This window comes from Juglans microcarpa x Juglans regia, unplaced genomic scaffold, assembly GCF_004785595.1.
Source record: "Juglans microcarpa x Juglans regia isolate MS1-56 unplaced genomic scaffold, Jm3101_v1.0 JmScfU0001, whole genome shotgun sequence".
NCBI classification, from domain to species: Eukaryota; Viridiplantae; Streptophyta; class Magnoliopsida; order Fagales; family Juglandaceae; genus Juglans; species Juglans microcarpa x Juglans regia.
In genome coordinates this window covers 1026188-1052878 of record NW_024475745.1, presented here as the reverse complement: position 1 = coordinate 1052878, position 26691 = coordinate 1026188, and the positions used below count along the sequence as shown (strand labels likewise).

The 26691-nt window shown below is 37.0% G+C and overlaps 1 protein-coding gene and 1 non-coding gene across 2 annotated transcripts; both read right to left on the bottom strand.

Moving 5' to 3' along the window:
- Positions 1-11247: 11247 nt before the first annotated feature.
- On the bottom strand, positions 11248-11355 carry LOC121245223. Its single transcript, XR_005936589.1, has one exon. It is a non-coding gene; the product is annotated as a small nucleolar RNA R71 (small nucleolar RNA).
- An 11481-nt stretch (positions 11356-22836) lies between these two features.
- Positions 22837-26079, bottom strand: LOC121245217 (putative pectinesterase 52). Its single transcript, XM_041143492.1, has 5 exons — positions 25838-26079; positions 25586-25745; positions 24028-24264; positions 23672-23922; positions 22837-23153 (listed from the first exon to the last, which is right to left on the bottom strand). Exons 1-5 carry the CDS (start codon positions 26077-26079, stop codon positions 22991-22993), a joined length of 1053 nt encoding a protein of 350 aa, XP_040999426.1. The 3' UTR covers positions 22837-22990.
- Positions 26080-26691: the final 612 nt, after the last annotated feature.

Genomic DNA, 26691 nt, shown 5'->3' with positions numbered 1-26691 from the left:
GCCCGTGTGCAAGAAACTCCTACATCTTATTTTTGCCACTTTGCCCTCAATTGTTTTCCTACAAAGCATGGGCAAAATGGTAAAAATAAGAGTTGCACCGATTCGCCCCGGGTTGGGCATACTTACCACAAGGTCATGGGAGTGCCATAGGATTCCCGCGGGCAAAAAACTCCAACATCTTATTTTTGCCACTTTGCCCTCAATTGGTTCCCTACAAGGCATGGGCAAGGGGGTAAAAGTAAGAGTTGCTCCGATTCGCCCCGGGTTGGGGCATACTTACCCTAACGTCTTGGTAGTACCATAGGACGCCTGCGAGCAAGAAACTCCAACCTCTTATTTTTGCCACTTTGCCCTCAATTGTTTACCTACAAAGCTTGTGCAAAGTGGTATAAATAAGAAGTTCTCTGATTCGCCTCGGGTTGGGGTCTACTTACCCTAACATCTTGGTAGTGCCATTGGATGCCCGCGAGCAAAAAACTCCATCCTTTTATTTTTGCCACTTTGCCCTCAATTGGTTTCATAGAAAGCAAGAGCAAAATGGTAAAAAGAAGAGTTGCACCGATTCGCCCCGGGTTGGGGCATACTTACCCTAAGGTCAAGGTAGGACCATAGGATGCCCCCGTGCGAAAAACTCGAACCTCTTATTTTTGCCACTTTCCCTCAATTTGTTTCATGGAAAGCATGGGCAAAGTGGTTAAAATAAGAGTTGCTCCGATTCGCCCCGGGTTGGGGCATGCTTACCACAAGGTCATGGAAGTACCATAGGATGCCCCCGTGCAAAAAAACTCCAACCTCTTATTCTTTCCACTTTGGCCTCAATTGGTTTCATGGAAAGCCTGGGCAAAGTGGTTAAAATAAGAGTTGCCTCGATTCACCCCGGGTTGGGGCATACTTACCACAAGGTCATGGGAGTGCCATAGGATGCCCGCGGGCAACAAACTCCAACATCTTATTTTTGCCACTTTGCCCCCTATTGGTTCCGTACAAGGCATTGGCAAGGGGGTAAAAGTAATAGTTGCTCCGATTCGCCTCGGGTTGGGGCATACTTACCCTAACGTCTTGGTAGTACCATAGGACGCCCGCGAGCAAGAAACTCCAACCTCTTATTTTTGTCACTTTGCCCTCAATTGTTTTCCAACAATGCATGGGCAAAGTGGTATAAATAAGAAGTTCTCCGATTCGCCTCGGGTTGGGGTCTACTTACCTTAACATCTTGGTAGTGCCATTGGATGCCCGCGAGCAAAAAACTCCATCCTTTTATTTTTGCCACTTTGCCCTGAATTGGTTTCATAGAAAGCAAGAGCAAAGTGGTAAAAATACGAGTTGCTCCGATTCGCCCCGGGTTGGGACATACTTACCCTAACGTCTTGGTAGTACCACAGGATGCCCGTGAGCAAGAATATCTAACCTCTTATTTTTGCCACCTTGCCCTCAATTGCTTTCCAACTAAGTAAGGGCAAAGTGATAAAAATAAGAGTTGCTCCGATTCGCCCCGGGTTGGGGCATACTTACCCTAAGGTCATGGTTGCACCATAGGATTCCCGCAAGAAGAAAACAACAACCTCTTATTTTTGCCTGTTTGCCCTCAATTGGTTTCCACCTAAGCAACGGCAATGTGGTTGAAATAAGAGCTGCTCTGATTCGTCCCGGGTTGGGGCATACTTACTCTAAGGTCATGGTAGTACCATAGGACGCCCGTGTGCAAGAAACTCCAACATCTTATTTTTGCCACTTTACCCAAAATGCCCCTGATGAACAGTGTCACGCTACAGTACCGCGGCTTCAGTACGGCTACAGTAACGCTACAGTACCTCTTAAAACCCTAATTCCTAAAAGTAACTTTCCAAGTAAGCCCTTGGCCAAAATACAAGGCCTTCTTGAAAACTCTAGTTCATTGAAAATAAGACGTGTGGGCCAGACATCTTCAAGCCCACTTATTCTAAACTAATAAAATAAATCATTTAACCAAATTTGAAGTCTCAAATAACAATAGGCCCTATCTCTAAGCCATGTCTTCCACAGCTTGAATCAAGTGGATCAAAGCTGGTTCTCCTTCTTTCAAGCCCATCTTGAGTGTTGGGCTCTTGCTAGCTTCATCCCAAGTGGATTGCACCAATCCGTGCATTGCTTCCTTGATCTTCTTGGTCCTTGATCTTGTAATTGGCCCATCTAGAATTTACAAATGATCTTTAAGACTAGGCCCACCTTGGTTCCCATCAAATGTGGTAAAAATAAGAGCTGCTCCGATTCGTCCCGCGTTGGGGCATACTTACCCAAAGGTCATGGTAGCACCATAGGACGCCCGTGTGCAAGAAACTCCAACCTCTTATTTTTGCCACTTTGCCCTCAATTGTTTTCCTACAAAGCATGGGCAAAATGGTAAAAATAAGAGTTGCTTCGATTCGCCCCGGGTTGGGCATGCTTACCACACGGTCATGGGAGTGCCATAGGAAGCCCGCGGGCAAAAAACTCCAACATCTTATTTTTGCCACTTTGCCCTCAATTGGTTCCTTACAAGGCATGGGCAAGGGGGTAAAAGTAAGAGTTGCTCCGATTCGCCCCGGGTTGGGGCATACTTACCCTAACGTCTTGGTAGTACCATAGGACGCCCGCAAGCAAGAAACTCCAACCTCATATTTTTGCCACTTTGCCTTCAATTGTTTTCCTACAAAGCTTGTGGAAAGTGGTATAAATAAGAAGTTCTCTGATTCGCCTCGGGTTGGGGTCTACTTACCCTAACATCTTGGTAGTGCCATTGGATGCCAGCGAGCAAAAAACTCCATCCTTTTATTTTTGCCACTTTGCCCTCAATTGGTTTCATAGAAAGCAAGAGAAAAATGGTAGAAATAAGAGTTGCTCTGATTCGCCCCGGGTTGGGGCATACTTACCCTAACGTCTTGGTAGTACCACAGGATGCCCGTGAGCAAGAATATCCAACCTCTTATTTTTGCCACCTTGCCCTCAATTGGTTTCCAACTAAGCAAGGGCAAAGTGGTAAAAATAAGAGTTGCTCCGATTCATCCCGGGTTGGGGCATACTTACCCTAAAGTCATGGTAGAACCATAGGATTCCCGCAAGAAGAAAACAATAACCTCTTATTTTTGCCTGTCTGCCCTCAATTGGTTTCCACCTAAGCAACGACAATGTGGTAAAAATAAGAGCTGTTCCGATTCGTCCCGAGTTGGGGCATACTTACCCTAAGGTCATGGTAGCACCATAGGATTCCCGCAAGAAGAAAACAACAACCTCTTATTTTTGCCTATTTGCCCTCAATTGGTTTCCACCTAAGCAACGACAATGTGGTAAAAATAAGAGCTGCTCCGATTCGTCTCGGGTTGGGGCATACTTACTCTAAGGTCATGGTAGTACCATAGGATGCCCGTGTGCAAGAAACTCCAACCTCTTATTTTTGCCACTTTGCCCTCAATTGTTTTCCTACAAAGTATGGGCAAAGTGGTATAAATAAGAAGTTCTCTGATTTGCCTTGGGTTGGGGCCTACTTTCTCTAACGTCTTGGCAGTTCCATAAGACGCCCGCAAGGAACAAAACTCCAACCTCTTATTTTTGTCACTTTGCCCTCAATTGTTTTCCTACAATGTTTGGGCAAAGTGATATAAATAAGAAGTTCTCCGATTCGCCTCGGGTTGGGGTCTACTTATCCTAACGTCTTGGTAGTACAATAGGATGCCCGCGAGCAAGAAAATCCAACCTCTTATTTTTGTCAATTTGCCCCCAATTGGTTTCTTACAAAGCATAGGCAAAGTGCTAAAAATAAGAGTTGCACCGATTCACCCCAGGTTGCGGCATACCTACCATAAGGTCATGCTAGTACCATAAGATGCCCACGAGTGAAAAACACCAATATCATATTTTTGCCACTTTGCCCTCAATTCGTTTCATAGAAAGCATGGGCAATGTGGTAAAAATAAGAGTTGCTCCGATTCGCCTCGGGTTGGGCATACTTACCACAAGGTCATGGGAGCACCATAGGATGCCCGCGAGCAAAAAACTCCAACATCTTATTTTTCCCACTTTGCCCACAATTGGTTCCCTACAAAGCTTGGGCAAGGTGGTAAAAATAAGAGTTGCTCCGATTCGCCCCAAGTTGGGGCATACTTACCCTAACGTCTTGGTAGTATCATAGGACTCCCGTGAGAAGAAACTCCAACCTCTTATTTTTAGCACTTTGCCCTCAATTGGTTTCCTACAATGCGTGGGCAAAGAGAAATAAATAAGAAGTTCTCTTATTTTGTTCCCTACAATGCATGTGCAAAGTAGTATAAATAAGAGTTGTTGCGACTCGCCCCGGTTTAAGGCATACTTACACTAAGGTCATGGTAGTACCATAAGGTGCCCGCGAGTAAAAAACACTAACCTCTTATTTTTGCCACTTTGCCCACAATTGGTTTCATAGAAAGCATGGGCAATGTGGTAAAAATAAGAGTTGCTCCGATTCGCCCAGGGATGGGCATACTTACCACAAGGTCATGGGAGCACCATAGGATGCCCGTGAGCAAAAAACTCCAAAATCTTATTTTTGCCACTTTGCCCTCAATTGGTTCCCTACAAAGCATGGGCAAGGTGGTAAAAATAAGAGTTGCTCCGATTCACCCCAGGTTGGGCCATACTTACCCTAACATCTTGGTAGTACCGTAGGACGCCCGCAGCAACAAGCTCCAAACTCTTATTTTTGCCACTTTGCCCTCAATTGATTTCCTACAAAGCATAGGCAAAGTGGTAAAAATAAGAGTTGCTCCGATTCGCCCCCAGTTGGGGCATACTTACCAAAAGGTCATGGTAGTACCATAAGATGCCCGCGAGCAAAAAACTCCAACCTCTTATTTTTGCCACTTTGCCCTCGATTGGTTTCCTACAATGCATGGGCAAAGTGGTATAAATAAGAGTTGCTCCGATTTGCCTCGGGTTGGGGTATACTTACCCTAACGTCTTGGTAGTACCATAGGATGCTCGCGAGCAAGAAAATCCAACTTCTTATTTTTGCTATTTTGCCCCCAATTGGTTTCCTACAAAGTATAAGCAAAGTGCTAAAAATAAGAGTTGCTCCGATTCGTCCCAGGTTGGGGCATACCTACCACAAGGTCATGGTAGTACCATAAGATGCCCGCGAGTAAAAAACACCAACCTTTTATTTTTGCTACTTTGCCCGCAATTGGTTTCATAGAAAGCATGGGCAATGTGGTAAAAATAAGAGTTGCTCCGATTCGCCCCCGGTTGGGCATACTTACCACAAGGTCATGGGAGCACCATAGGATGCCTGCGAGCAAAAAACTCCAAGCTCTTATTTTTGCCACTTTGCCCCCAATTGGTTTCCTACAAAGTATAGACAAAGTGGTAAAAATAAGAGTTGCTCCGATTCGCCCCGGGTTGGGGCATACTTACCACAAGGTCATGGGAGTAGTATAGGATGCCTGCGAGCAAAAAACTGCAACCTTTTATTTTTGCCACTTTGCCCTCAATTTGTTCCCAGCAAAACATGGGCGAAGTGGTAAAAATAAGAGTTGCTCCGATTTGCCCTAAATTGAGGCATACTTACCCTGAGGTCATGGAAGTCCCATAGGACACCCGCCAGCAAGGAACTCCAACCTCTTATTTTTGTCACTTTGCCGTCAATTGGTTTCCTACAATGCATGGGCAAAGTGGTATAAATAAGAGTTGCTCCGATTCGCCTCGAGTTGGGGTATACTTACCCTAACGTCTTGGTAGTACCATAGGATGCTCGCGAGCAAGAAAATCCAACCTCTTATTTTTGCTATTTTGCCCCCAATTGGTTTCCTACAAAGCATAGGCAAAGTGGTAAAAATAAGAGTTGCTCCGATTCGCCCTAGGGTGGGGCATACTTACCAAAAGGTCATGGTAGTACCATAAGATGCCCGCGAGCAAAAAACTCCAACCTCTAATTTTTTCCACTTTGCCCTCGATTGGTTTCCTACAATGCATGGGCAAAGTGGTATAAATGAGAGTTGCTCCGATTCGCCCCAAGATAGGGTATACCTTCCCTAACGTCTTGGTAGTACCATCGGATGCCCGCGAGCAAGAAAATCCAACCTCTTATTTTTTCCACTTTGCCCACAATTGCTTTCCTACAAAACATGCGCAATGTGGTAAAAATAAGAGTTGCTCCGATTTATCCCCGGTTAGGGATACTTACCTTAACGTCATGGTAGTACCATAGGATGCCCGCAAGCAAGAAAATCCAACCTCTTATTTTTCCCACTTTGCCCTCAATTTATTTCCAACTAAGCAAAGGCAAAGTGGTAAAAATTAGAGTTGCTACGATTTGCCCCGGGTTGGGGCATACTTACCCTAAGGTCATAGTAGTACCATAGAATGCCCACGATCAAAAAACTCCAACCTCTTATTTTTGCCACTTTGCCCTCAATTGGTTTCATAGAAAGCATGAGCAAAGTGGTAAAAATAAGAGTTGCTTCGATTCGCCCCGGGTTGGGGCATACTTACCCTAATGTCATGGTAGTACCATAGGATGCCCGAGAGCAAGAAAATCCAACCTCTTATTTTTACCACTTTGCTCTCAATTGGTTTCCTACAAAACATGGGCAAAGTGGTAAAAATAAGAGTAGCTTCGACTTGCCCATGGTTGGGGCATACTTGCCATAAGGTCTTGGTAGTACCATAGGATGCCCGTGAGCAAAAAACTCTCACCTCTTATTTTTGCCACTTTGCCCTCAATTGGTTTCGAACTAAGCAATTGACCCGGTTTTGCATTAAGCATCATAACCTTCTCAAAACTCAACCAAATTTCGTACCAACACTTGGAAACAAAGCTTGAAATGTTAGCTAAGATCAAAATAAAGAAAACTTACAAATTTCATGGTCTTCCAAGCTCTCTAGACTACCTTACACAAGAACACTCAAGAACTCACCAAAACTCCCTCGGTTTGCACTCTTTTGATCTCTAAGAGGGGGAAATGCTCTCAAGGCTCAAGATGATGCTTGGAACTGTGGTGTGGGTGAAATGACAATGGGAGAGAAGTATTTAGATGTGGCCAAGGGGTGAAGGACGTACGCTTGGGTGCTTGGTGATTGGGTGAAGTGGGAGGTGCTCAAATCTTGAAAAGTTCTAGATTTGCTTGCATGAGCTTAGGTCACTTGTGCAGAATGAAATAGTGCCCTAAACCACCATCATTTCCTCTCCATAGTAGCTGCAAGGGTCCTGTAGATGACTCCAAGTCGTGGGGCGTCATTTGGATGGCAGAAAATCCCTCAAACCACCCTTGAAAATAGGTGGATGAAGGTGGTTTTGTGGTGGCAGAAAATCAGTTCGGTTTTGGATCTTTTTGGGCAGCAAAAATGAGTCAAAAACATTCATGATGGTCATGGTACTTCTTGGTGATTGGGTGTAGAATGAGGAGGCGTTGGGTGGTGGTGCAAACCATGGCAGGAGGCTAGTTCAAACTCAATCCAATTGGTTCCTACACAAATTAGACCAAGGTGCACCCGGTTTGGTTCTTTGAGTTGGTTGATGCAACCAATTTTGTCCAAGGCTCAAACTGAGTTTTGGAGGGTCTCATAAGTTTTTTAAGGACCATATTACCCTTGAGGATAAACCACAAAAATGTTGGACCCAAGGGCAAAACAGTCAAAGCATTACAAAGGGCAATGCACAAAACCAATTGAAGCATAGTTTGGGCTTGTTATGTCATTTTTCTTAATGACTTGTGGAGTGATTTAGCTAGGGTATTAACATGGTATAATCATGGTTTAAGGGAGTATTAATTCAAGAAAATTTGAATTAAAAAGTTTAAGAAAAGATTAAGCGTGATTAAGCTTCAAAGCATAGCTTAAAGTACACTAACCTCAAGTATGATGGTTAATGGCCTTAGCAAATTTTCAAAACTTAATTTGGGTACTTTGAGTGTGATTTGGGCTTAAAGAAACCAATGGTATGGTGTATTGGGCCTTTGGTCTTTGAATGGTAAAATGAGTCCAAACATGGCTTTGGGCCATATTGGCTTGAAAAGGGCCTAGGGTTCCAATCTACACCAAAGGCCTTATGCCTTCCTATACTTGGGCCAAGACTAGCCTTCATTTCCTAAGGGCTTGTTCAAGGTTTTTCTTGGGCTAGGCCCATGAATGCACTTGAGTCCTAAAAAGCCTCACCAAAATTACTAATGAGCTTGCCTCTCTAATCCTTAGCTCATTAATACTAAGTACCAACATTAATGTTAATCCCACTATCAACCTTAATGAAAGTGTTTAACCAAAAAAATAAAAACCTAATCTAGAGTACTTAAGGGTTAACCAAGAGTTAATTAAGCGGGGTATTACACTTTGCTTCAACATCCTCTGACTTATCAGTTGTTGGCATGTGTACGGATTTACCACTTTGATGGGAACCAAGGTGGGCCTACTCTTAAAGATCCTTTGCAAGTTCCAGATGGGCCAATTACAAGATCAAGGGTCAAGAAGATCAAGGAAATAATGCAAGGATTGCTGCAATCCACTTGGGATGAAGCGAGCAAGAGCCCAACACTCAAGATAGGCTTGAAAGAAGGAGAATCAGTTTTGATCCACTTGATTCAAGTTGTGGAAGATATGACTTAGAGATAGGGCCTATTGTTATTGGAGGCTTCCAATTTGGTTAAAACATTTATTTTATTAGTTTAGAATAAGTGGGCTTGAAAATGCTTGGCCCACATGTCTTATTTCTTATGAACTAGGGTTTTCGGAAAGGCCTTATATTTTGGCTAAGGGCTTATTTGGAAAGTTACTTTTTAGGAACTAGGGTTTCAAGAGGTTACTGTAGCGTTACTATAGCCGCATTACTGTAACCGTGACACTGTTCATCCAGGGGTATTTTGGGTGAAAGGAGCTTTATTTTGGATAGGGTTTTAATTAGGTTCAGTTTAAATACTCTTTGTAGCATCATTTGAAGTTTTAGACAATATTGAATTTTATTTGTGAGTTGAGTTTACTCCTCTTGTTCTTGATTGAACTTTTGAACTTATCAAAGGTAAATCACAACATTTGTGGCGTTCCTCCTTGTAATCCGGGTTCTTGAGACGAGTTCTTCAACGGGTCTAGATTTTAATATAATCTAGGTTCTTGAAACGAGTTCTCATTGGGTCTAGATTCTCCATCCATTAACTTGATTTCGGCTTTCTTTGAGAGTTTTCAAATTGATTGTGGGTTCAAAGGATTTCATTCATACGGGTTCATATCATACTTTGAGTCACATTGGCATTGACATCCTTCAAATTTTCATGCGCCATATGTTGACCTTAGGGTGTGGATTGAGCTTGAAAATGGAACTTGCCATGCTCATTGATGAGTGTACGAAAGTGCACTCAAATGCTAAAATGTGAATAGAAATCATAGGAATTAATGTGTATTCTTGAATTGAGTTTCTATTTACTTTGGGATACTCCTGAGCAGATTTTTATGTTTAATTTCAGAATCTATAAACAAGCAAGTCCAAACACAGTCAAATTCAAAAGACTTTCAAGTGGGCAAGACGTTGGAACAACCTAAGAACTTTCAACGAGTGTAGGACTCTTCAAATAAGGATAATGATGGGGTTTAAGAGTAATTCGGATCAAGAGAAAAAGTCAATCTGAAATTCACTAGAAGACAGCCTGTACATACTTTAGTATTTTAATCGTAACTTTCCACTCAAATATCATATTGATGCGATTCTTAATGAGTTGAAAAGCTATTTTAAAGGGTTACAAATTTTTCTCTAATAAGGATTTCTAAATTTAAAATCCTGAAGTGCGTACGTGACTGCCAAGATGAGTCATAAAATTTAGGCAATTTTTTATGTAGGAATATGAAGACATTAGGGTTTCTTTCCTACTCTATATAAGCATTTCATTAGGACAAAATTAGGTATTCAAAAAGGGGAGACGGCTTAGTTCTAAAGAGGGGGAGACGAAATTAATTTCCATGGCCGTTGTTTGCTTTATTTTTCTCTTGAGATCTTTGTTGTCCATTATATTTATGGGTAACTAAATTCTCAAGTAGGGCTAGGGATGAACTTGCACATTATATGGTATTTTTAATTTATGTATTTGATTTTAAATTATTAAAACTCTTTTGTTTTATCATTCTCAATTCATTGTTAATGTTTTATTCTCCGAATAATCATAGAATTTATTCCATTTATAGATTCAGTCATACTTTTTCTATTGAATGGATTGGCTTTTTGATTATGTTTGGATCAATTACTTTTCTATATTAATTTAATTCTTTGCTGCAATATCGCTCTCTGAGTATATTGTCGTCGTTGGATTTTCTCAATAGTGATAACAATTTATGTATTTTAAAAGTGGTGAATGATTTTTCAAAGGGTTACATTTGCTTTAATTTTGGTTTATAAATCTATACCTTCTGATTGAGAATTTTAGGAATTGAGTTCCAAATTGAGTTATTCAATGAATTAAGAATAATTAAAATACTGGATTTGTGCAAGGGATACCCGACGCTTTATTGTTTGTCAAATTTGAGTACTTTTTTCGTTAGTCACTTTGCTTCACTTTAATTTGCATTTAAAATTAACTTTTGTTCTCCATTAATCATTTAATATTTTTCTTTAGTTTCTTTGTTCCTTCTACTATTCTTTTAATTTATCTCTCTGTGGAATCGACACCCCAAAGTTGTGCTACAACTATCACGTTATTCTTTTGGTGTAATCAAATTTGGCGCTGTTGCCGGAGAGACGGTAGAGGAATTACTAGATAGTTTTTCTTTTTAGTAGTTTGTAAAGGCGGTAACTTCGTTCCTTCTTTTACCTTGCTGCATTATTTTTTCTTCTTTCTTTTTCTAGTATTTTTATTTTTTTAAGTATTTTGTTACCTTGCATGCATAGATGTAGAGATACATTGGGTTGATTTGCTTGTAGACCTGTGGTAGAGTCGGAATCAAATTTTTTAAATCCTTTATTTGACAATCCATCTAGTATCGAAGAAATGAGTGAACACGAAAATCAACCCATTAGAACTCTTCATGATTACATCCACCCTACACACACAACCACACCATCATGCATCATGTTTCCAGCTAATACTCACCAACTGGATTTTAAAACAGGGATGATATAGTTACTCCCTACTTTTTATGGCTTGGAAAATGAAAATCTATATGTGCACATTAGGGAGATTGAGGAAGTAGTTGCGACTTTTCATAGTCAAAATGCAACTAATGACGTTGTGAGACTTAAGTTCTTTCCATTCTCTTCTTTAATAAATATTTTCTCCAACATAAGACCAACGCTTTAAAAAGGCAAGTCTCCACCTTTGCACAAAAGGACAGTGAGACTTTGTATCAATCTTGGGAGAGATTTAAGGAGTTGTTGAGTATGTGTCCTCACCATGAGTATGAGAATTGGCGCTTAGTGAGCTATTTTTATGAAAGACTTACACCTAGAGAATGTCAATTTGTGGAGATGATATGTAATGTGAGTTCTTACTGAAAGATCCTGATGAAGCCATAGAATACATCAATGAGCTTACTAAAAAAGCTCACACTTGGGCTAGACCTAGTGCTACTGAGAGCACAAATAGGTCACGACCTGCAAGAAACCCAAATGGTGGTGGACTTTACCATCTCAGGGAAGAGGATAACCTAAAAGACTAAGGTTGAGATGCTCACTAGGGAGCTAGAGGTGTTAAAGACTAAAGATTTAAAGCCAACACACGTCTACTCGTGTTGAGTCCTTTGGACCATGTTTTGTGTGTGGTGGGGTAGATAACCTAGCTCAAGAGTACCCCACATATGCTAAAATGAGAGGAATGTATGAGGAACAATGTAATGCCTTAGGTATGTACAAGAAGCCTTTTACACCTTCTCCCGATACCTACAATCCGGAGTGGCGCAATCACCCCAATTGTAGTTGGAAGTCTGAAAATCAGCCACTTGCACAACCCCTTAAAGACTATCCTACACCGTATCATGCATCTTCCTTTTGTAGGAACTCCTTAGAAGATACTTTGCATGCTTTTATTGAGGCATAGGGTAAAACTAATCAAAAGTTTGAATCTTTGATTATGCCGGTTGTTGAAGAAAACAAGGAGATAAAGAGTCATGTATCCAAGTTAATGAGTCTTTGAGTATGAATGAGCGTGGCAAGTTCCCTTATCAAGCTCAATCCATACCCCAAGGCCAACATATGGCTCAAGGAAATTTGAAGGAGGTTAATGCCATTGTGACACGAAGTGGTAAGTCCTTACACATCCCAACAACTGATAAGCCAGAGAATGTTGAAGAGGAATAAAGCAATGATAGTGCTGAGTTGCCCAAGAAAATCGAGGTAATCAAGAGCCCAGTTAAAGTATCATTTCCTCAACCTTTAAAATCTGGTATGCGAAATTTGGATTCTAGCAATGAAATCTTGGAGAACCTAAGGCGGGTAAAAAGCAATCTTCATCTTTTGCATGTTATTAAACAAGTTTCTACTTATGCAAAAGTTCTCAAAGATTTGTGTACAGTTAAGAAGAAGTACCATGTTAAGAAGACAACATTTCTAACAAAGCAAGTTAGTGCTCTAATTGAGCAGTGAATTCCTTCTAAGTACAAGGATCCTGGTTGTCCAACCATTGCATGTAATATTGGGAATCATGAGTTTGCGCAAGCCTTGCTAGACTTAGGAGCTAGTGTAAATTTGAAGCTTTATTACATTTATTTGCAACTTGGTTTGGGTGAAATTAAGCTCACTTCTGTTGTGCTTCAATTGGCTGACTGTTCAGTTAAGAAACTGAGAGGGATAGTTGAGGATGTTTTGATCCAAATTGACAAGTTTTACTACCCTGTTGATTTTTTAATTTTGGATACTTAGTCGGTTGTTGAGTCTAACTCTAAGATTCCTCTCATATTTGGTAGACATTTCTTTGCTATGGCTAATGCACTTATAAACTACAGGAATGGGTTAATGAAACTATCTTTTGGAAATATAACCATGGAGATCAACATATTCCACATCAGTAGGCAGCCCAAGGAGGATGATGAGTGCCAACAAACATATATGATTGATGCACTCATAGACAAGGGAGTTCACACAATTCATGATTATGATCCCCTTGAATATTTACTTGTTAATTCTGACTTGGATACTATTAGTAATTCATCTGATGTTGTTGATATTTGTACTATTTTTTATAAAACTCAGGATTATGGAACACAGGCTTGGCAATCGAAATTTGAGGAGTTGCCTAAGAAATGTGAAAAACAAATTCCTTCAAGCGTGGAGAGTCCCAAATTTGAATCGAAACCATCGCCGTCAAGTTTAAAGCATGCATTTCTCGGCCTAGGTGACACTTCCTTTGTTAGTATTTCTTCGAAATTGAATGCGGGGTAAACTTAAGAAATTTCAGTTGACCAAGTTGCAGGAGTTGAGAAATAATGCTTATGAGAACTCTAAAATCTATAAGGCTAAAATGAAAGCGTTTCATAATAAAAATGTTGGTAGGAAGACATTTAAGTGTAATAACCTAGCATACTTATATGATTCTAGACTTCACAAGCACACAGGAAAACTTCGGTCTAGGTGGACCAGCTCTTTTGTAGTGAAAAATACTTTTGTAAATCGGGGGTTAGAAATAGAGGATCCTAAGAATAGTCGGATCTTTAAAGTAAATGGTCAACGCCTTAAAGTATTAATTGATAGGCAAGTTCCGGAAGTGGAAGACATTCTGGATCCGATCAATCAACCTTGACCACACCATGCAAGTATGTTTTTTTTTATTTGTTTTGTTTTCTCTTTTTTTCTTTCTTTTCCTTTTTGTTTGCTGTTGTTTTCTTTGTTTTTGTTTGCAGGTTAGTCTGCTTTTGTCATTTCAAGTTACCATATTTGGTACTTAGCGAGCTACCCACGTCACTCATCAGGTGTATTCTACCCTTTTTAGTTACTCCCCATTCAAATTTGATTCTTAAACATTGAGGACAATGTTTCATTTAAGTTTGGGGTGGTGGTGCAAATTCAGTATTTAAAATGCTTGTTGGAACTCTGTGGCATATTCTCATGTGTCAAATTTTTTTTAACTTGCATCATACATGCATCATTTTCACATGTGTACTCATTCTCATTCATAGCCTTCTTCGTGAATTCACCAAACCCACCATAATCATTTTTGCTGAAGCATTCACAGAACCCTTAATGCACTCATCTAAGCTTTGTGGTAAGATGGTGGTTTGACACATGTAGCTAGAGAACTTTTTTGCTTAAGTATTCATGTGAGTTTTGGAGAGGATTGGGAGCTTACAAATGCAGTAAATTGTGATAAGTGTTCATTGATCTGTTGAATTGGGCACTTCTTGTGAAAATATCATTACATGGTTTGTGGTAAGATGGTGGATATACTTGGGATATGACGAAGGTCAACGTAGGATCAAAGTTTGAGCCTTTCAAGCTAACCCTTTCCATCATAGACCCCTAGTAGCCAACTTTGAGCCAATAAACACATGTAGTTTTTTCTTTTCATATGCCCACATTATCCATACCTCTCCACATTGGAGTATAACCTACACTGATTTTTCCTACCCTTGTTACTTCCAAGTGTGTACTAGGTGTGGAATTCTTCTTTTTGCACCGAATAAAAAAAAATAAAAGAGAGAAAAAGGAAGAACATGAGTTACAAGGTGTTCAAGTGATTGAGCTTCAAAGGCAAAAATACCAATGCTAGGTAGAAATAGCAAAATACCAGGATGACATAATTGTTCACCAAATTATAAAAAAAAATGAAAAAGAAAAGAAAAGGAAAGAGAGGTATTATTCAATGATCTGAAAAGTTGGAGAGTACATCAAGTGAGAAGTGTGGTCTACTGAGATATTTAATAAGATTCCATTTGTATGTAATTGGAAGTTTTTGAATCATTTTTTATTTTTTTCATATAGCCCCGAACCTAAGTCACGTTACAACCTTTTGTGTTCACCGTTCTGATCCAAAGTAAGTTTTTGGAAAGAGTGGTGGAAGTCTCATTTGTTAATGTTCCTATCATAATATCAATGTTTGCTTGTTGCTTGTACATAATTGCATAATTCCCCATGAGAGTGTGTGTACACCCATTGTCAACTCCATAGAGAGAATCCTCACACGAAACACTTTTATACTCGTGAGTTATGGAGTTATACCTTTCGCTTGATATGTTCTTGATGTTGCATGTGTCAGGACTTCTGGTTAGATGGATATATTCTAGAACACACACACACTCTGTGGATTACTATAGGTAGATTGCTTTGATATGTGAATCTAGAAAGTGTGACTTGGTGGCCTTTGTGTGTGATTTTCTTTGGTCTCTTTCGTTGTTTTGATATGAAAATTGCTAGGGACTAGCAATAAGCAAGTTGGGGGGTGTGATAAGTGTACGAAAGTGCACTCTGAATATCATATTATTGGACTAAAATGTGAAAATGTGAATAGAAATCATAGGAATTAATGTGTATTCTTGAATTGAGTTTCTATTTACTTTAGGATACTCCTGAGCAATTTTTAATGTTTAATTTCGGAGTCTATAAAAGAGCAAGTCCAAACACAATCAAATTCAAAGGATTTTTAAGTGGGCAAGATGTTGGAACAACCTAAGAACTTTCAACGAGTGTAGGACTCTTCAAATAAAGATAATGATGGGTTTGAGAGTAATTCGGATAAAGAGAAAAAGTTAGTCCGAAATTTGCTAGAAGACAACCTGTACATACTTTAGTATTTTAATCGTAACTTTCTACTCAAATATCGGATTGATGCGAGTATTAATGAGTTAAAAAGCTATCTTAAAGGGCTACGAATTTGTCATTAATAAGGATTTCTACATTTGAAATCCTCAAGCGCGTACATGACTATCAAGATGAGTACTAAAATTTAGGCTATTTTTTATGTGGGAATATGAAGACATTAGGGCTTCTTTCCTACCCTATATAAGCATTTTATTAGCACGAAATTGAAAGTTCAAAAAGGGGAGACGGCTCAGTTCTGAAGAGGGGGAGATGAAATTAATTTCCATGGCCGCTATTTGCTTTATTTTTCTCTTGAGATTTTTGTTGTCCATTATATTTATGGGTAACTAAATTCTCAAGTAGGGCTAGGGATGAACTTGCACATTAGATAGTATTTTTAATTTATGTATTTGATTTTCAATTACTAAAACTCTTTTGTTTTATCATTCTCAATTCATTGTTGATGTTTTCTTCTCTAGATAATCATATAATTTATTCTGTTGTCATGATTTTTCTATTGAATGGATTGGCTTTTTGATTATGTTTGGATCAATTACTTTTCTATATTGATTTAATTCTTTGCTGCAATATCGCTCCCTGAGTATATTGTCGTCATTGGATTTTCTCAATAGTGATAACAATTTACATATTTTAAAAGTGGTGAATGATTTTTCAAAGGGTTACATTTGCTTTAAATTTGGTTTATAAATCTATACATTCCAATTAGAAATTTTGGGAATTGAGTTCCCAATTGAGTTATTCAATAAATTAAGAATAATTAAAATACCGGATTTGGGCAAGGGATTCCTGACACTTTACTGTTTGTCAAATTTGGGTACTTTTTCCGTTCGTCACTTTGCTTCACTTTATTTTGCATTTAAAATTAATCTTTGTTCTCCATTAATCATTTAATATTTTTCTTTAGTTTCTTTGTTCCTTCTACTATTCTTTTAATTTATCTTTATGTGGAATGGACACCCCAAAGCGTGCTACAACTACTGCGTTATTCTTTGGGCGTAATCACTCATTCACACTCAAGGAGCTCATCAACTTGGATACATGGCTCTTTATCTCCTTGTTTTCTTCAACAACCTACGTAATCAAAGACTCAAACTTTTAAATAGTTTTACCATGTGCCTCAATAAAAGTATGTAAACTATCTTCCAAGGGGTTCCTAGAAGAAAAAGATGCATGATATGGTGCAGGGTAAGCTCTAGGTTGCTATACAGGTTGCTGGTTTTCAGATTTCTAGCTAAAATTGGGGTAATTACACAGAGAAAGGTGCAAAAGACTTATTGTACATACCTAAGGCATTACATTGTTTCTCATACATTCCCCTCATTTCAGCAAATATGGGGCATTCTTGAGTTGGTGATCTACCCCACCACACACAAACCACAGTCCAAAAGACTCTACACAAGTAGTCATGTGTGTTGGCTTTAAATCTTAGTTTTAACTCCTCTTAACTCCCTAGTAAGCATCTCAACTTTAGCTTTAGCCTATTCTCTTTCCTAATATGGTAAATTCCACCACCATTTGGATTTCTAGCAGGTCGTGACCTATTTGTACTCTTAGTAGCTCTAGGTCTGGTCCAAGTGTGAGCTTTTTCTGCAAGCATAATGAGATATTCTATAGCCTCATCTGGATTTCTCTGCAGAAAATCACCATTACATATCATCTCTTTGAATTGGCACTCTCTAGGTGTAAATCCCTCATAGAAATAACTAAGTAAGCGCCAGTTCTCATACGCATGGTAAGGACACATACTCGACAACTCTTTAAACCTATCCCAAGCCTGATACAAAATCTCACTATCCTTTTGTGCAAAGGTGGGGGGAGATCTGCCTCTTCAAAGCACTATTTTTATGTTGGGGAATGTATTTGTTAAAGAAGACCTGTGTCATTTCATTCTATGATCCTATTGATCATGGTCTTAGTGAGTACAACCAACTCTTTGCTCTGTCCTTCAAAGATAAGGGAAAAAACTTATGTCTCACTACATCATCTATAGCATTAGGACTATGGAAAGTCGCAACTACTTCCTCAAACTCCCTGATGTGCAGATAAGTATTTTTATTCTCTAAACCATGAAAGGTGGGAAGTAACTATATCATCTATGTTTTAAAATCGAGTTGACGAGTATTAGCTGGAAATATTATGCATGATGGTGTGGCTGTGCGTGTAGGGTGGAGGTAATCCTGAAGAGTTCTAGTAGGTTAATCTTCGTATTCACTCATTTCTTCTGAACTAGATGGATTGTAAAATAAAGGATTTAAAAAATTTTATTCTGACTCTAGCACAGGCCTAAAAGCAAATCTACCCAAAGCGTCTCTATATATGTGCATACAAGGTAACAAAATACTAAAACTAAAATACTATGAAAAGAAAAAAATAATAATGCAGCAAGCTAAAAGAGGTAACGAAGTTACCACCTTTATGTGTTTCTGGAATAAATTATATCTTATATCAATTCTTGCACCATACTCCTCAACAATGGTGCCAAAAATTGATTATGCCCAAACTATTACGCAGTGGTATAATATAGTTTATGTTGTCGATCCACAGGAAGTCAGAAGAAACACTACATGATGCAAGCTTAAGGGAAAATATTAAATGACAATATGACAAGAATCTGAAAATTCTACTTAAAGCACACAATTAAAATGAGATTAGGGCATAGATAAAAGAGGTAAGTAAAGTTTCGGGCCTCCATTAACTGATTCCAATACTCATATATTCATAATCCTATAGCTCAATGAAATCAAACCATAGCAAGATTTAATATAATTGTCTCAAACTTATAAAAATCCAAAACAAATAGAGAACAATCCAAGAATCTTAAACAATATAACTTAATCTATAAATTGAAATAAAGTTAAAGTATTTTCACCAATCAATTCCTACCCTAAGCTTTACCCAAGATTTAGTTCTTCAAAAAATAAAATAATTTTTTTTCTTCTCAAAAACCGTGTCGTCCCCCTTCAAAACTCTCCCCAATGATATGCTTCTCTCGGGTATAAAAGAAACCCTAACGTTTTTCTGATTCCCGAATAAAAAATTTCCAAATTTTTAGGACTTAGATTGGCAACCGTGTACGCACTTTAGGAATCAGCTTTTAGACATCCTTATTAGATATGAATTTGTATCCCTTTAAGATAGTTTTCCAACGCATCAAGAATCACATCAATCGAATGTGTGAGTGGAAAGTTGTGATCAAAACACTAAGGTACGTCCAGGCTATCTCCTAGCGTGTTTCAAACTTGGACTTCTTACAGTTTCCTTTTGTGATTTCTTTCTGTTTTTCTTGATCCGAATTATTCTCAAACTCACCTTATTTGAAGTTATCCTTTATTTGATATTTTGGGAAGTTATCCCAACGTTGAAGTCTTCTTATGATGAAGCTTCTTTGCTTTGCTGAAAGTCCACACGTCCATCCACATTGAAAGTTGACCCACATTGAAAATGAAGAGTCCTTATTACTTGAAAGTCTTACTCAGTTCAAAAGTCATGCTTCATTGAAAACTCTTTAGAATTACTCCAATTCAAAAATTCCTTTGAATTTGACTAGGCTTTTGCTCTCTCTTTTATGGATTCTGAAATTGAACATAAAAATGTGCTTAGAAATATCTAAAATAAATAGAACCTAAGTTCAAAAATACAAATTAATTTCTATGATTTCTATTCACACTTTAGCATTTTAGTCCAATAATAAGGTATTTACAGTGCACTTTCGTACACTCATTAGTGCACGTTGGTTGTTAACTTACTGAGATTTCAAGTAAATCTCACCCCTTGTGGACCCACACTATCATTCCACTTGAGGACGGATAGGATGAGGACAAATGGACAAGATGGATTGGTGGATCCGACTGATTGAAGAAGAGCTAGACCTCGATAGAAGATTAGATCTTATTTTGATGTTCATAGATCTAACCCTTCATGCTTTAGAGCGCGTGAAGGAATTGATCTAATCATGGAGACTTATTATTGAAAGTAGTATTGAAAATATGCTACCTTATGGTTTGAACTTATAATGGTTATTAATGATATTGGGATGTCTTAGTTCATTCTGGCATGAATTTTATTTAGTGACCCTTATTCCGTTGCGAATTTGCATATTGGTAGTTGCATTTTAAGATGCATTGCATATTTACTGTCATGAACATGGTTATGTAACCTTGTGTTGCATGTCCTGACACTTTAAGTCGCTGCTAGATCCTAAGCGGGAGTTTGGAGGTGTGACAAAAACACTAAGTTAGAAACCGGATCTATTTAGGGTTTGGAAGCAAATTTGGGATTTGGGAAAACTATTTAGGGTTTCAGTTTCAACCAAGATTTTGGATTTTTAGTTGGATTCTTTAGGGTTGAAACCCTCTTTGGTTTGATAAAAATTGGATGATTGGATGAAATGGTGTTTTGCTTAGATGGCATGATCTCAATCCTTAATTTCCTTCACATTTCCATCTCTTGGTTCCTTTTGGTGCCAAGTGTCCAATACTATTCCAAATGTAGGTAATATCTTACCAAGTGTCCAACTAAAACTTCTCTAGCCTAATTTGGACATTTCACACTATGATTTTAAAAACACTACAGTTGGTGCTACTATCAAGGTTACTATTCATTCTGAAAAAGTAAAAAATAACTTTGCACTGTAATATCCTAAATAATTATACTAACCTTAGAGTGCAAATTGTTTATCAAATTTCAGTTTCGAAGTGCCTTGAAATAATCAAAACACGTTTTTGATCAAGCATTTCATCTGAAAATTGAAAATGGCTTTATTGCTCCATAAAATCCTAAATATTCAAATGAAACTAATGGTGCAAAATGTATCCCATTCTGATACTTCTACGTACTTCAAATAAATAAAATCGTATTTTTGGCACCATAGTGAGTAGCAATACTGACTATGCTAACAGACTAAAACCTATGCGATTGAGTCGATTCATGAAAACTTTCGAATTTTCAAAAGATTCCTAAAGCTTAAAGAAATTCATCCGTTGAATTTCTGAAGGGCTGTTACATTGTCACCAGTGTAAGTGGGAACTATGTCAGTTTTTTATACAAATTTGTAGATTGTTTGCATTGGGTAATTATATCATTAATTCTCATTTACTATTAGTTTACTACTGAACTATTTTTTTTTTCTTTTACCATTTGAACCTGGATTAAAAATTAAAAAACACGATGACCTTTCATAATGTAGAAGAAAATAAATTCAATCGTCCAAATTAAATTAAATTTTTATAAAATTAAATTTATTTTTAATTAAATTACATAATTGCGTTGGTTGATTGAATTTATTTTCTTTAAGATTATGCAAGAAGGTCATCTTGGATTTTTAGCCCAGATTCAAACAACAAAAGAGGAAAAAGTTAGTTGGGTAGAAAAGTAGTAGTAAATGAGATGTAAAGATATCGTTACCCTTGTTGATTTATTTGATATTCTCTTTATGTGATGATGACTCATTTACACATGATATTTAATTTATGGTATAACTCAATTAATAATTGTTGCATTTGTTATTAATATACCTTTATTTGGATCATGACTCGTTATAATTCAATACGAAAATATGTTTGCTGCTAATTGCTATAGGTGTTGGTATCCACGTTGATTGATGAAGGCTCATCTCTCTCTACATATTAAATATCTATTTCTTCATTGTTGCACGTTAATTCATTATTATGTGATGAATGTTATTTGTGCAATAATATCAGTTCAATGTAAGCTATTCATTATAACTTGCACACTTGACTGATTGTTGAGCTCACTCATTCTATTAATATATCAGATGCCACTGAATGAATGATTTCAAAGCAGGATATGACCGCGATAGAAGCCTAGATGGTGGATAGTAGTTGTACGAGGAAGAATGAGCTATAAAATGAATACAGTTTTTACTATATATTGATTTCACTTATTAGGGGAGAAGTAGAAAAGGGAAAACTAAAAGATGATTATTTTAAGAGTGGGTTGAATAATGTTGTATTAGTTTTTTCAGTGTAATGTTTTGTGAATATTTTCGAACTGACTTCTTTTAAGACCTTTTTTGAACTTTCATTGTTATAAAATGATTTTAGTTGAATTAAGAAAAAATTGCTTACTCATTCATTTTTTATTTATTTAACGTACATGTGTGGTCTGATAACCCTGATCCCAACCAGAGTCCATTTGGAGTGCATTGCAATTATTGAACAAAAGAATAAAAAGAAATTATTCAAACGGGCAATTGACTTAAATTATATTGCTCTATAATCTATTTACTTCTCAATAGAACTTTATTGCTATTTGTGGTTGTAAGAACATGGTCTCTAAGTTACAACTCCGATAATAAAACGGGAAAAGTTAAAACATTAAAGAAAATACATAGAAAAAATAATATAAAAGCTCAAAATAAGTATAAATTTAAAATATTAAAAAAATTAAACTATACAATAATAATTATTTCCTAAAAAAGGGGACGAAGATCATAGAGGGAGACTCATGGTAGGTTAAAGAGGGAGACACACCGTACGTACTATTCCCTGCCATTTTTTAAGTATTTACTTTTTAATGTTTTATTTCTACGTTTATTTTCTTATTTCAAGTCTTTGTTTTATGGTTTTTATATTTTTTGGATTTGTAAATCTTAATGATTTATCAAAGGAATTTTGATAGAATAATGACTACTGAAAAATATCAGGAACAAGTATGCATGCGTTAAAAAGATACGTTAAGCAAGGATGGAAGTACCTCGAAAAAAGTACTTAGAAAAATAAAATAAAAAACATCAAATATTGTGTACTTTTGTGATTAAATTGTCCGAGAAAAATTTTTCCAACGTGGCAGGAAAAGTTATCCTACTAACAAAAATGATAATTGTAGTTGTGAGTGTATAAATATCGTATAATCACTTAAAAAGTAAATAAATATGAGAATTATGAAAAAAATTAATTTTTTTAATAGTAGACCCTATTCTTTTTCAAAATAACTGTATAGTATTTGCACACTCTACGACTGCATATATCATTACTCAACTTTTAATAACAATTTGTTTTTTGCATCATTAATAACTTCATGCATTTGATGGTACTGGAAAAAAAATGATTTCAGTCATTATTAAAACTAGAATTTGTGGTGGTGATAGAACAGTACAATGCAAAGTTCCCTCACCAAAAAAGCTTAAATAAAATAAGATCATAAGAACCAATTTCAAAGAATCCGAAGGGATTTCCATGTTGCCCTTATAAGACCAAATTGATCATGAATAATTAGCAAATTATCAAAAGAGAGCTCGCTAAGAGGCCGACGTACACTATAATTATATCATGATAATGGTTGGCTTTCAAGCCACCCATCTTGGTTGATGAATCTTGGTGTTGAAAATTGATATAACTCTGAGGGACGAAGCTTTTTCATCCACTTAACTCGCTTCGAAGTGTCTGATCCAGGACCTTTACAATCAACCTCAGCATACGTCAACTCATCCCTAAATTTTTTACACAATAAATATATTTTCATTAATTGCACAATTGATCACAAAATAATAATAATAATAAAACTTGGTTTAAAAAGTAATGGCTATTCATTCTTAGAGTAGTGCTAGTAATTAGATTATATAAATCACACGCACTATTTTTTAAAATAATGTAATCCATAATTAAAAAATGGCTATTAATTAATTCTGAGGTAGTGAGGTTCGTAGTAGTATTTCTTTATCTTCTGGAGTGATTGAGGTACATGGGATGGGGTTGGTTTATCTCAGGTGTCTAATGGTACCACGGTATTTCTCCATCATAAGTGTGGTTTTTTTTATTGGGAGGGGGTCACTATTGGACATGTGACTTCGTCTCTTGACAATAAAAAACTACTTTTTTTCACAGAGTGTGAAAGTTGCACACTCAAAAACTGAATAAATTCTTACCCTAATTCTTATAAGATGCCGAAGGATGCAATATAAAGAAAGATAAACTATTATTTAGACAAGTTAATTATATAAAAACTTACTCATGCCATTTGGAGTTCCAAGCATCCCAGCCCTCAGGGGCTACCGCTCTTTCCAATGTTGTGTTATGAAAGATAACTCTAGAGTAAAGACCATAAGCTCTTCCTAGGAGAATTCTTCCTGTCCCAAACACAATACCTCGTCTAAACACAAAGCCAGAAGTCTCACCTGATGAATTTCGACCTTGGGCTGTTACGTAACTCACTGAATCATGAGAAAGCAGTGTTCCTGCTGTAGCATTTATCAGACAGTCCTGATCAATACAAAACAACGTACGGCAATTAATGATCATTAAGACGTTGATTTCACTCGTAGTCTCGAACTTGAATCAAATATCATAACAGTGACTATGTAGTACCTCGTATATGGACTGGCCAGTGCCCCATATAAAATCTACGCCACCTTCAATGTAGCAGTTCTTGTAGTAATGACGTCCCGTGGCATCCCACAGTGTATCTTGAAATCCAATAAAACCACATCCATAGAAAGCAGATTTATCACCATAGATTCTAGCTGCTACAGCTTGTTTTATCTTAACCTCTCCTTTCGTTCTTTTATTGTAGAAATCCAGATATCCCTGCCTGTTGAAGGAGTTCTGGCAACAGAAAAGAAAAAATAAAAAATAAATTACAAGTGGTCATGTTTGGTAACATGATGTACATATCAACTTTGAGCCTTGGATAATAAGTGCAGAAAAAAAACTCATTAATGAGCAGAATTACTTTAGTAATTGAATTAATTAGGACGAGAGAAATGGATTATTGCTCGAGATGTACTTTGGTAGACATGACCTTTTTGTTTTTTTTTTTTTTTTTTTTTTTGTTTGAATTTAGTGCCCTGCATAATGAGTGTCAATGGTTTAAACTATAACCACAACATAATTTGACGCTATTGGTTATTTTATTTATTAATAAATTTTGACATATATATATATATAATCAGATTTTTCAATGCATGCATGTCTCTTTGAAAGGAAACATTAAAATGAAGATTTTAATTAATTAAGGATATTTCTTACCAAATAGAAATGCCAACTTTCCTAAACTGAGGAATTAAATCACACCGTAATTATGTACATATTTAAAGCCTTCATTTCCAGATCATGCGGCACACTGATTATGCTAATTCATGACATGATACCATTACAGTTATTTGTTTTCATTATTATCAAGATTATGACAACTAAGGGTAAATAGAAATTTTGAAAAATTAATAAATTCCGATAAAAATAAGGGTAAATTACAGCTATCCCATATCCCTCAATTTAATTTTCTAATTTCCTCATAGCAAAACCTAGTTATTTATTAATTAAGTAAAAACCCAATGTCCATATTTTCTAATTTTTCTTTTCAATAAAAAAAAAATGTCAATGTCGGTGCGTGGTTTGGTGTGCCAAACCGTTTATACCTAGCAACGCTCATATATAATATACCCTAAAGATTTCCTTTGTATTGACATGACGTCCCCACGGTCGAGGGACATCAACTATATTATATGTTTTGCATGACACGAAAACAATAGGAACACATGGAGACATGAAGAGACGTTGCAAGGGCCATATATAATTAATGTATTGTGCCATGTTCACAATATTAATTAGGATTTTGGTTGAGTTGTGGTTTAATTATATAGGCCGAGAGGCATCAAAAGCACAAAAAGATAGTTCATAATTCGAAATCAAGCTGGTAATATTAAGGACCATGGGGAAACACTTTGGAGGCATGAGGATATATTGATTATTGATCGAAGAACGTTTGGGCATTGATAAATTGAGAGTTCGATCGAGCTCTCCAAATAATGCTGCATGTCATGATGAGGATATAGTCATCCAAGCCCATTATATAACGATCGAAAATTTAATTGGAAATTACCAAATCAGGCAAGAATAAGTTTGTAGCTTAATTTTTTTTATTTACCTTGAAGGTAATGCCTTTGACAATAACATTTTCTACATACGACGTAAACGTGGCACTCTGATCTGTTTCTTCATGGTCATTATACGTTATAATTGTGAGATGACGTCCTTCGCCTTCAAGGAAAATGCAATGTCTATACTGAAGAAGACTTACTTTTTCACTGCACATATATAGATAAAACAAAATTTCAGTTAAAAAAAAAACTATATATATAGTCTATATAATTTTGACGATGAATGTGAAAAATCTTACTTATATATGCCCGGAGAAATAAACACGCGAACCCATTGATCATTATTGGGAGGAATGGTATTAGTGGCGGCTTCAATGGTATTAAATATTGCAGGGCCAGGCTTGCTATACTTGTTCACAGTAAGGGTGTATGCAACTTTGGACGCAGCATCTTGTCCATTTCTGCAAACCACAGCGCTCGAAATCCTAAAGGATAAAGCTGACAATATAAGAATGAAAATGAAGGGCGGAAGAAGCTGCATTTTAGTTGAGTACATGTCGGAGATGATAACAGAGTGGCGTCTTAAGGGCTTAATTTCCAATGTCGTATAATATGCAAAGTCCATTATATATATATATATATATATATGTGTGTGTGTGTACAGGTCTTATAATATCATATATGGAATTCATTTAATTAGTTTTGAGGAGTGCTACACCCACAAAAAGATTATACAAAAGTAATCTTACAAACTGATGTGGCTCCATGTGAGCCGTCAGATGTGTATTAAAATAAAAATAACTTTACAATCTGATAGACTACATCAAGATACATCAATTTGTAAAATTACTTTTATATAATCATTAGTTTCTGGGGTAAATGTTGAGAAAGCTTCCATTAAGGATCGTTAATTACATCGATCGCAATATTCTAGCAATTAATTAATTAGAAATTGAAGGATTAAATGCCCTCAATAAAAATGGATTCTCGAAAATTAATAAGAGAAGATTTCTTCTCTTTCCTCCAATTATCGAAATTCCATATATCAGAGTATATACATGAATGCAGCCTTTATTGGCATCGTTTTGTTTTCCTTTTATTTTGTTTTGGCGCCCAAAAGAAGCCTAAATATTCGAATGCTTCATATAAGGGA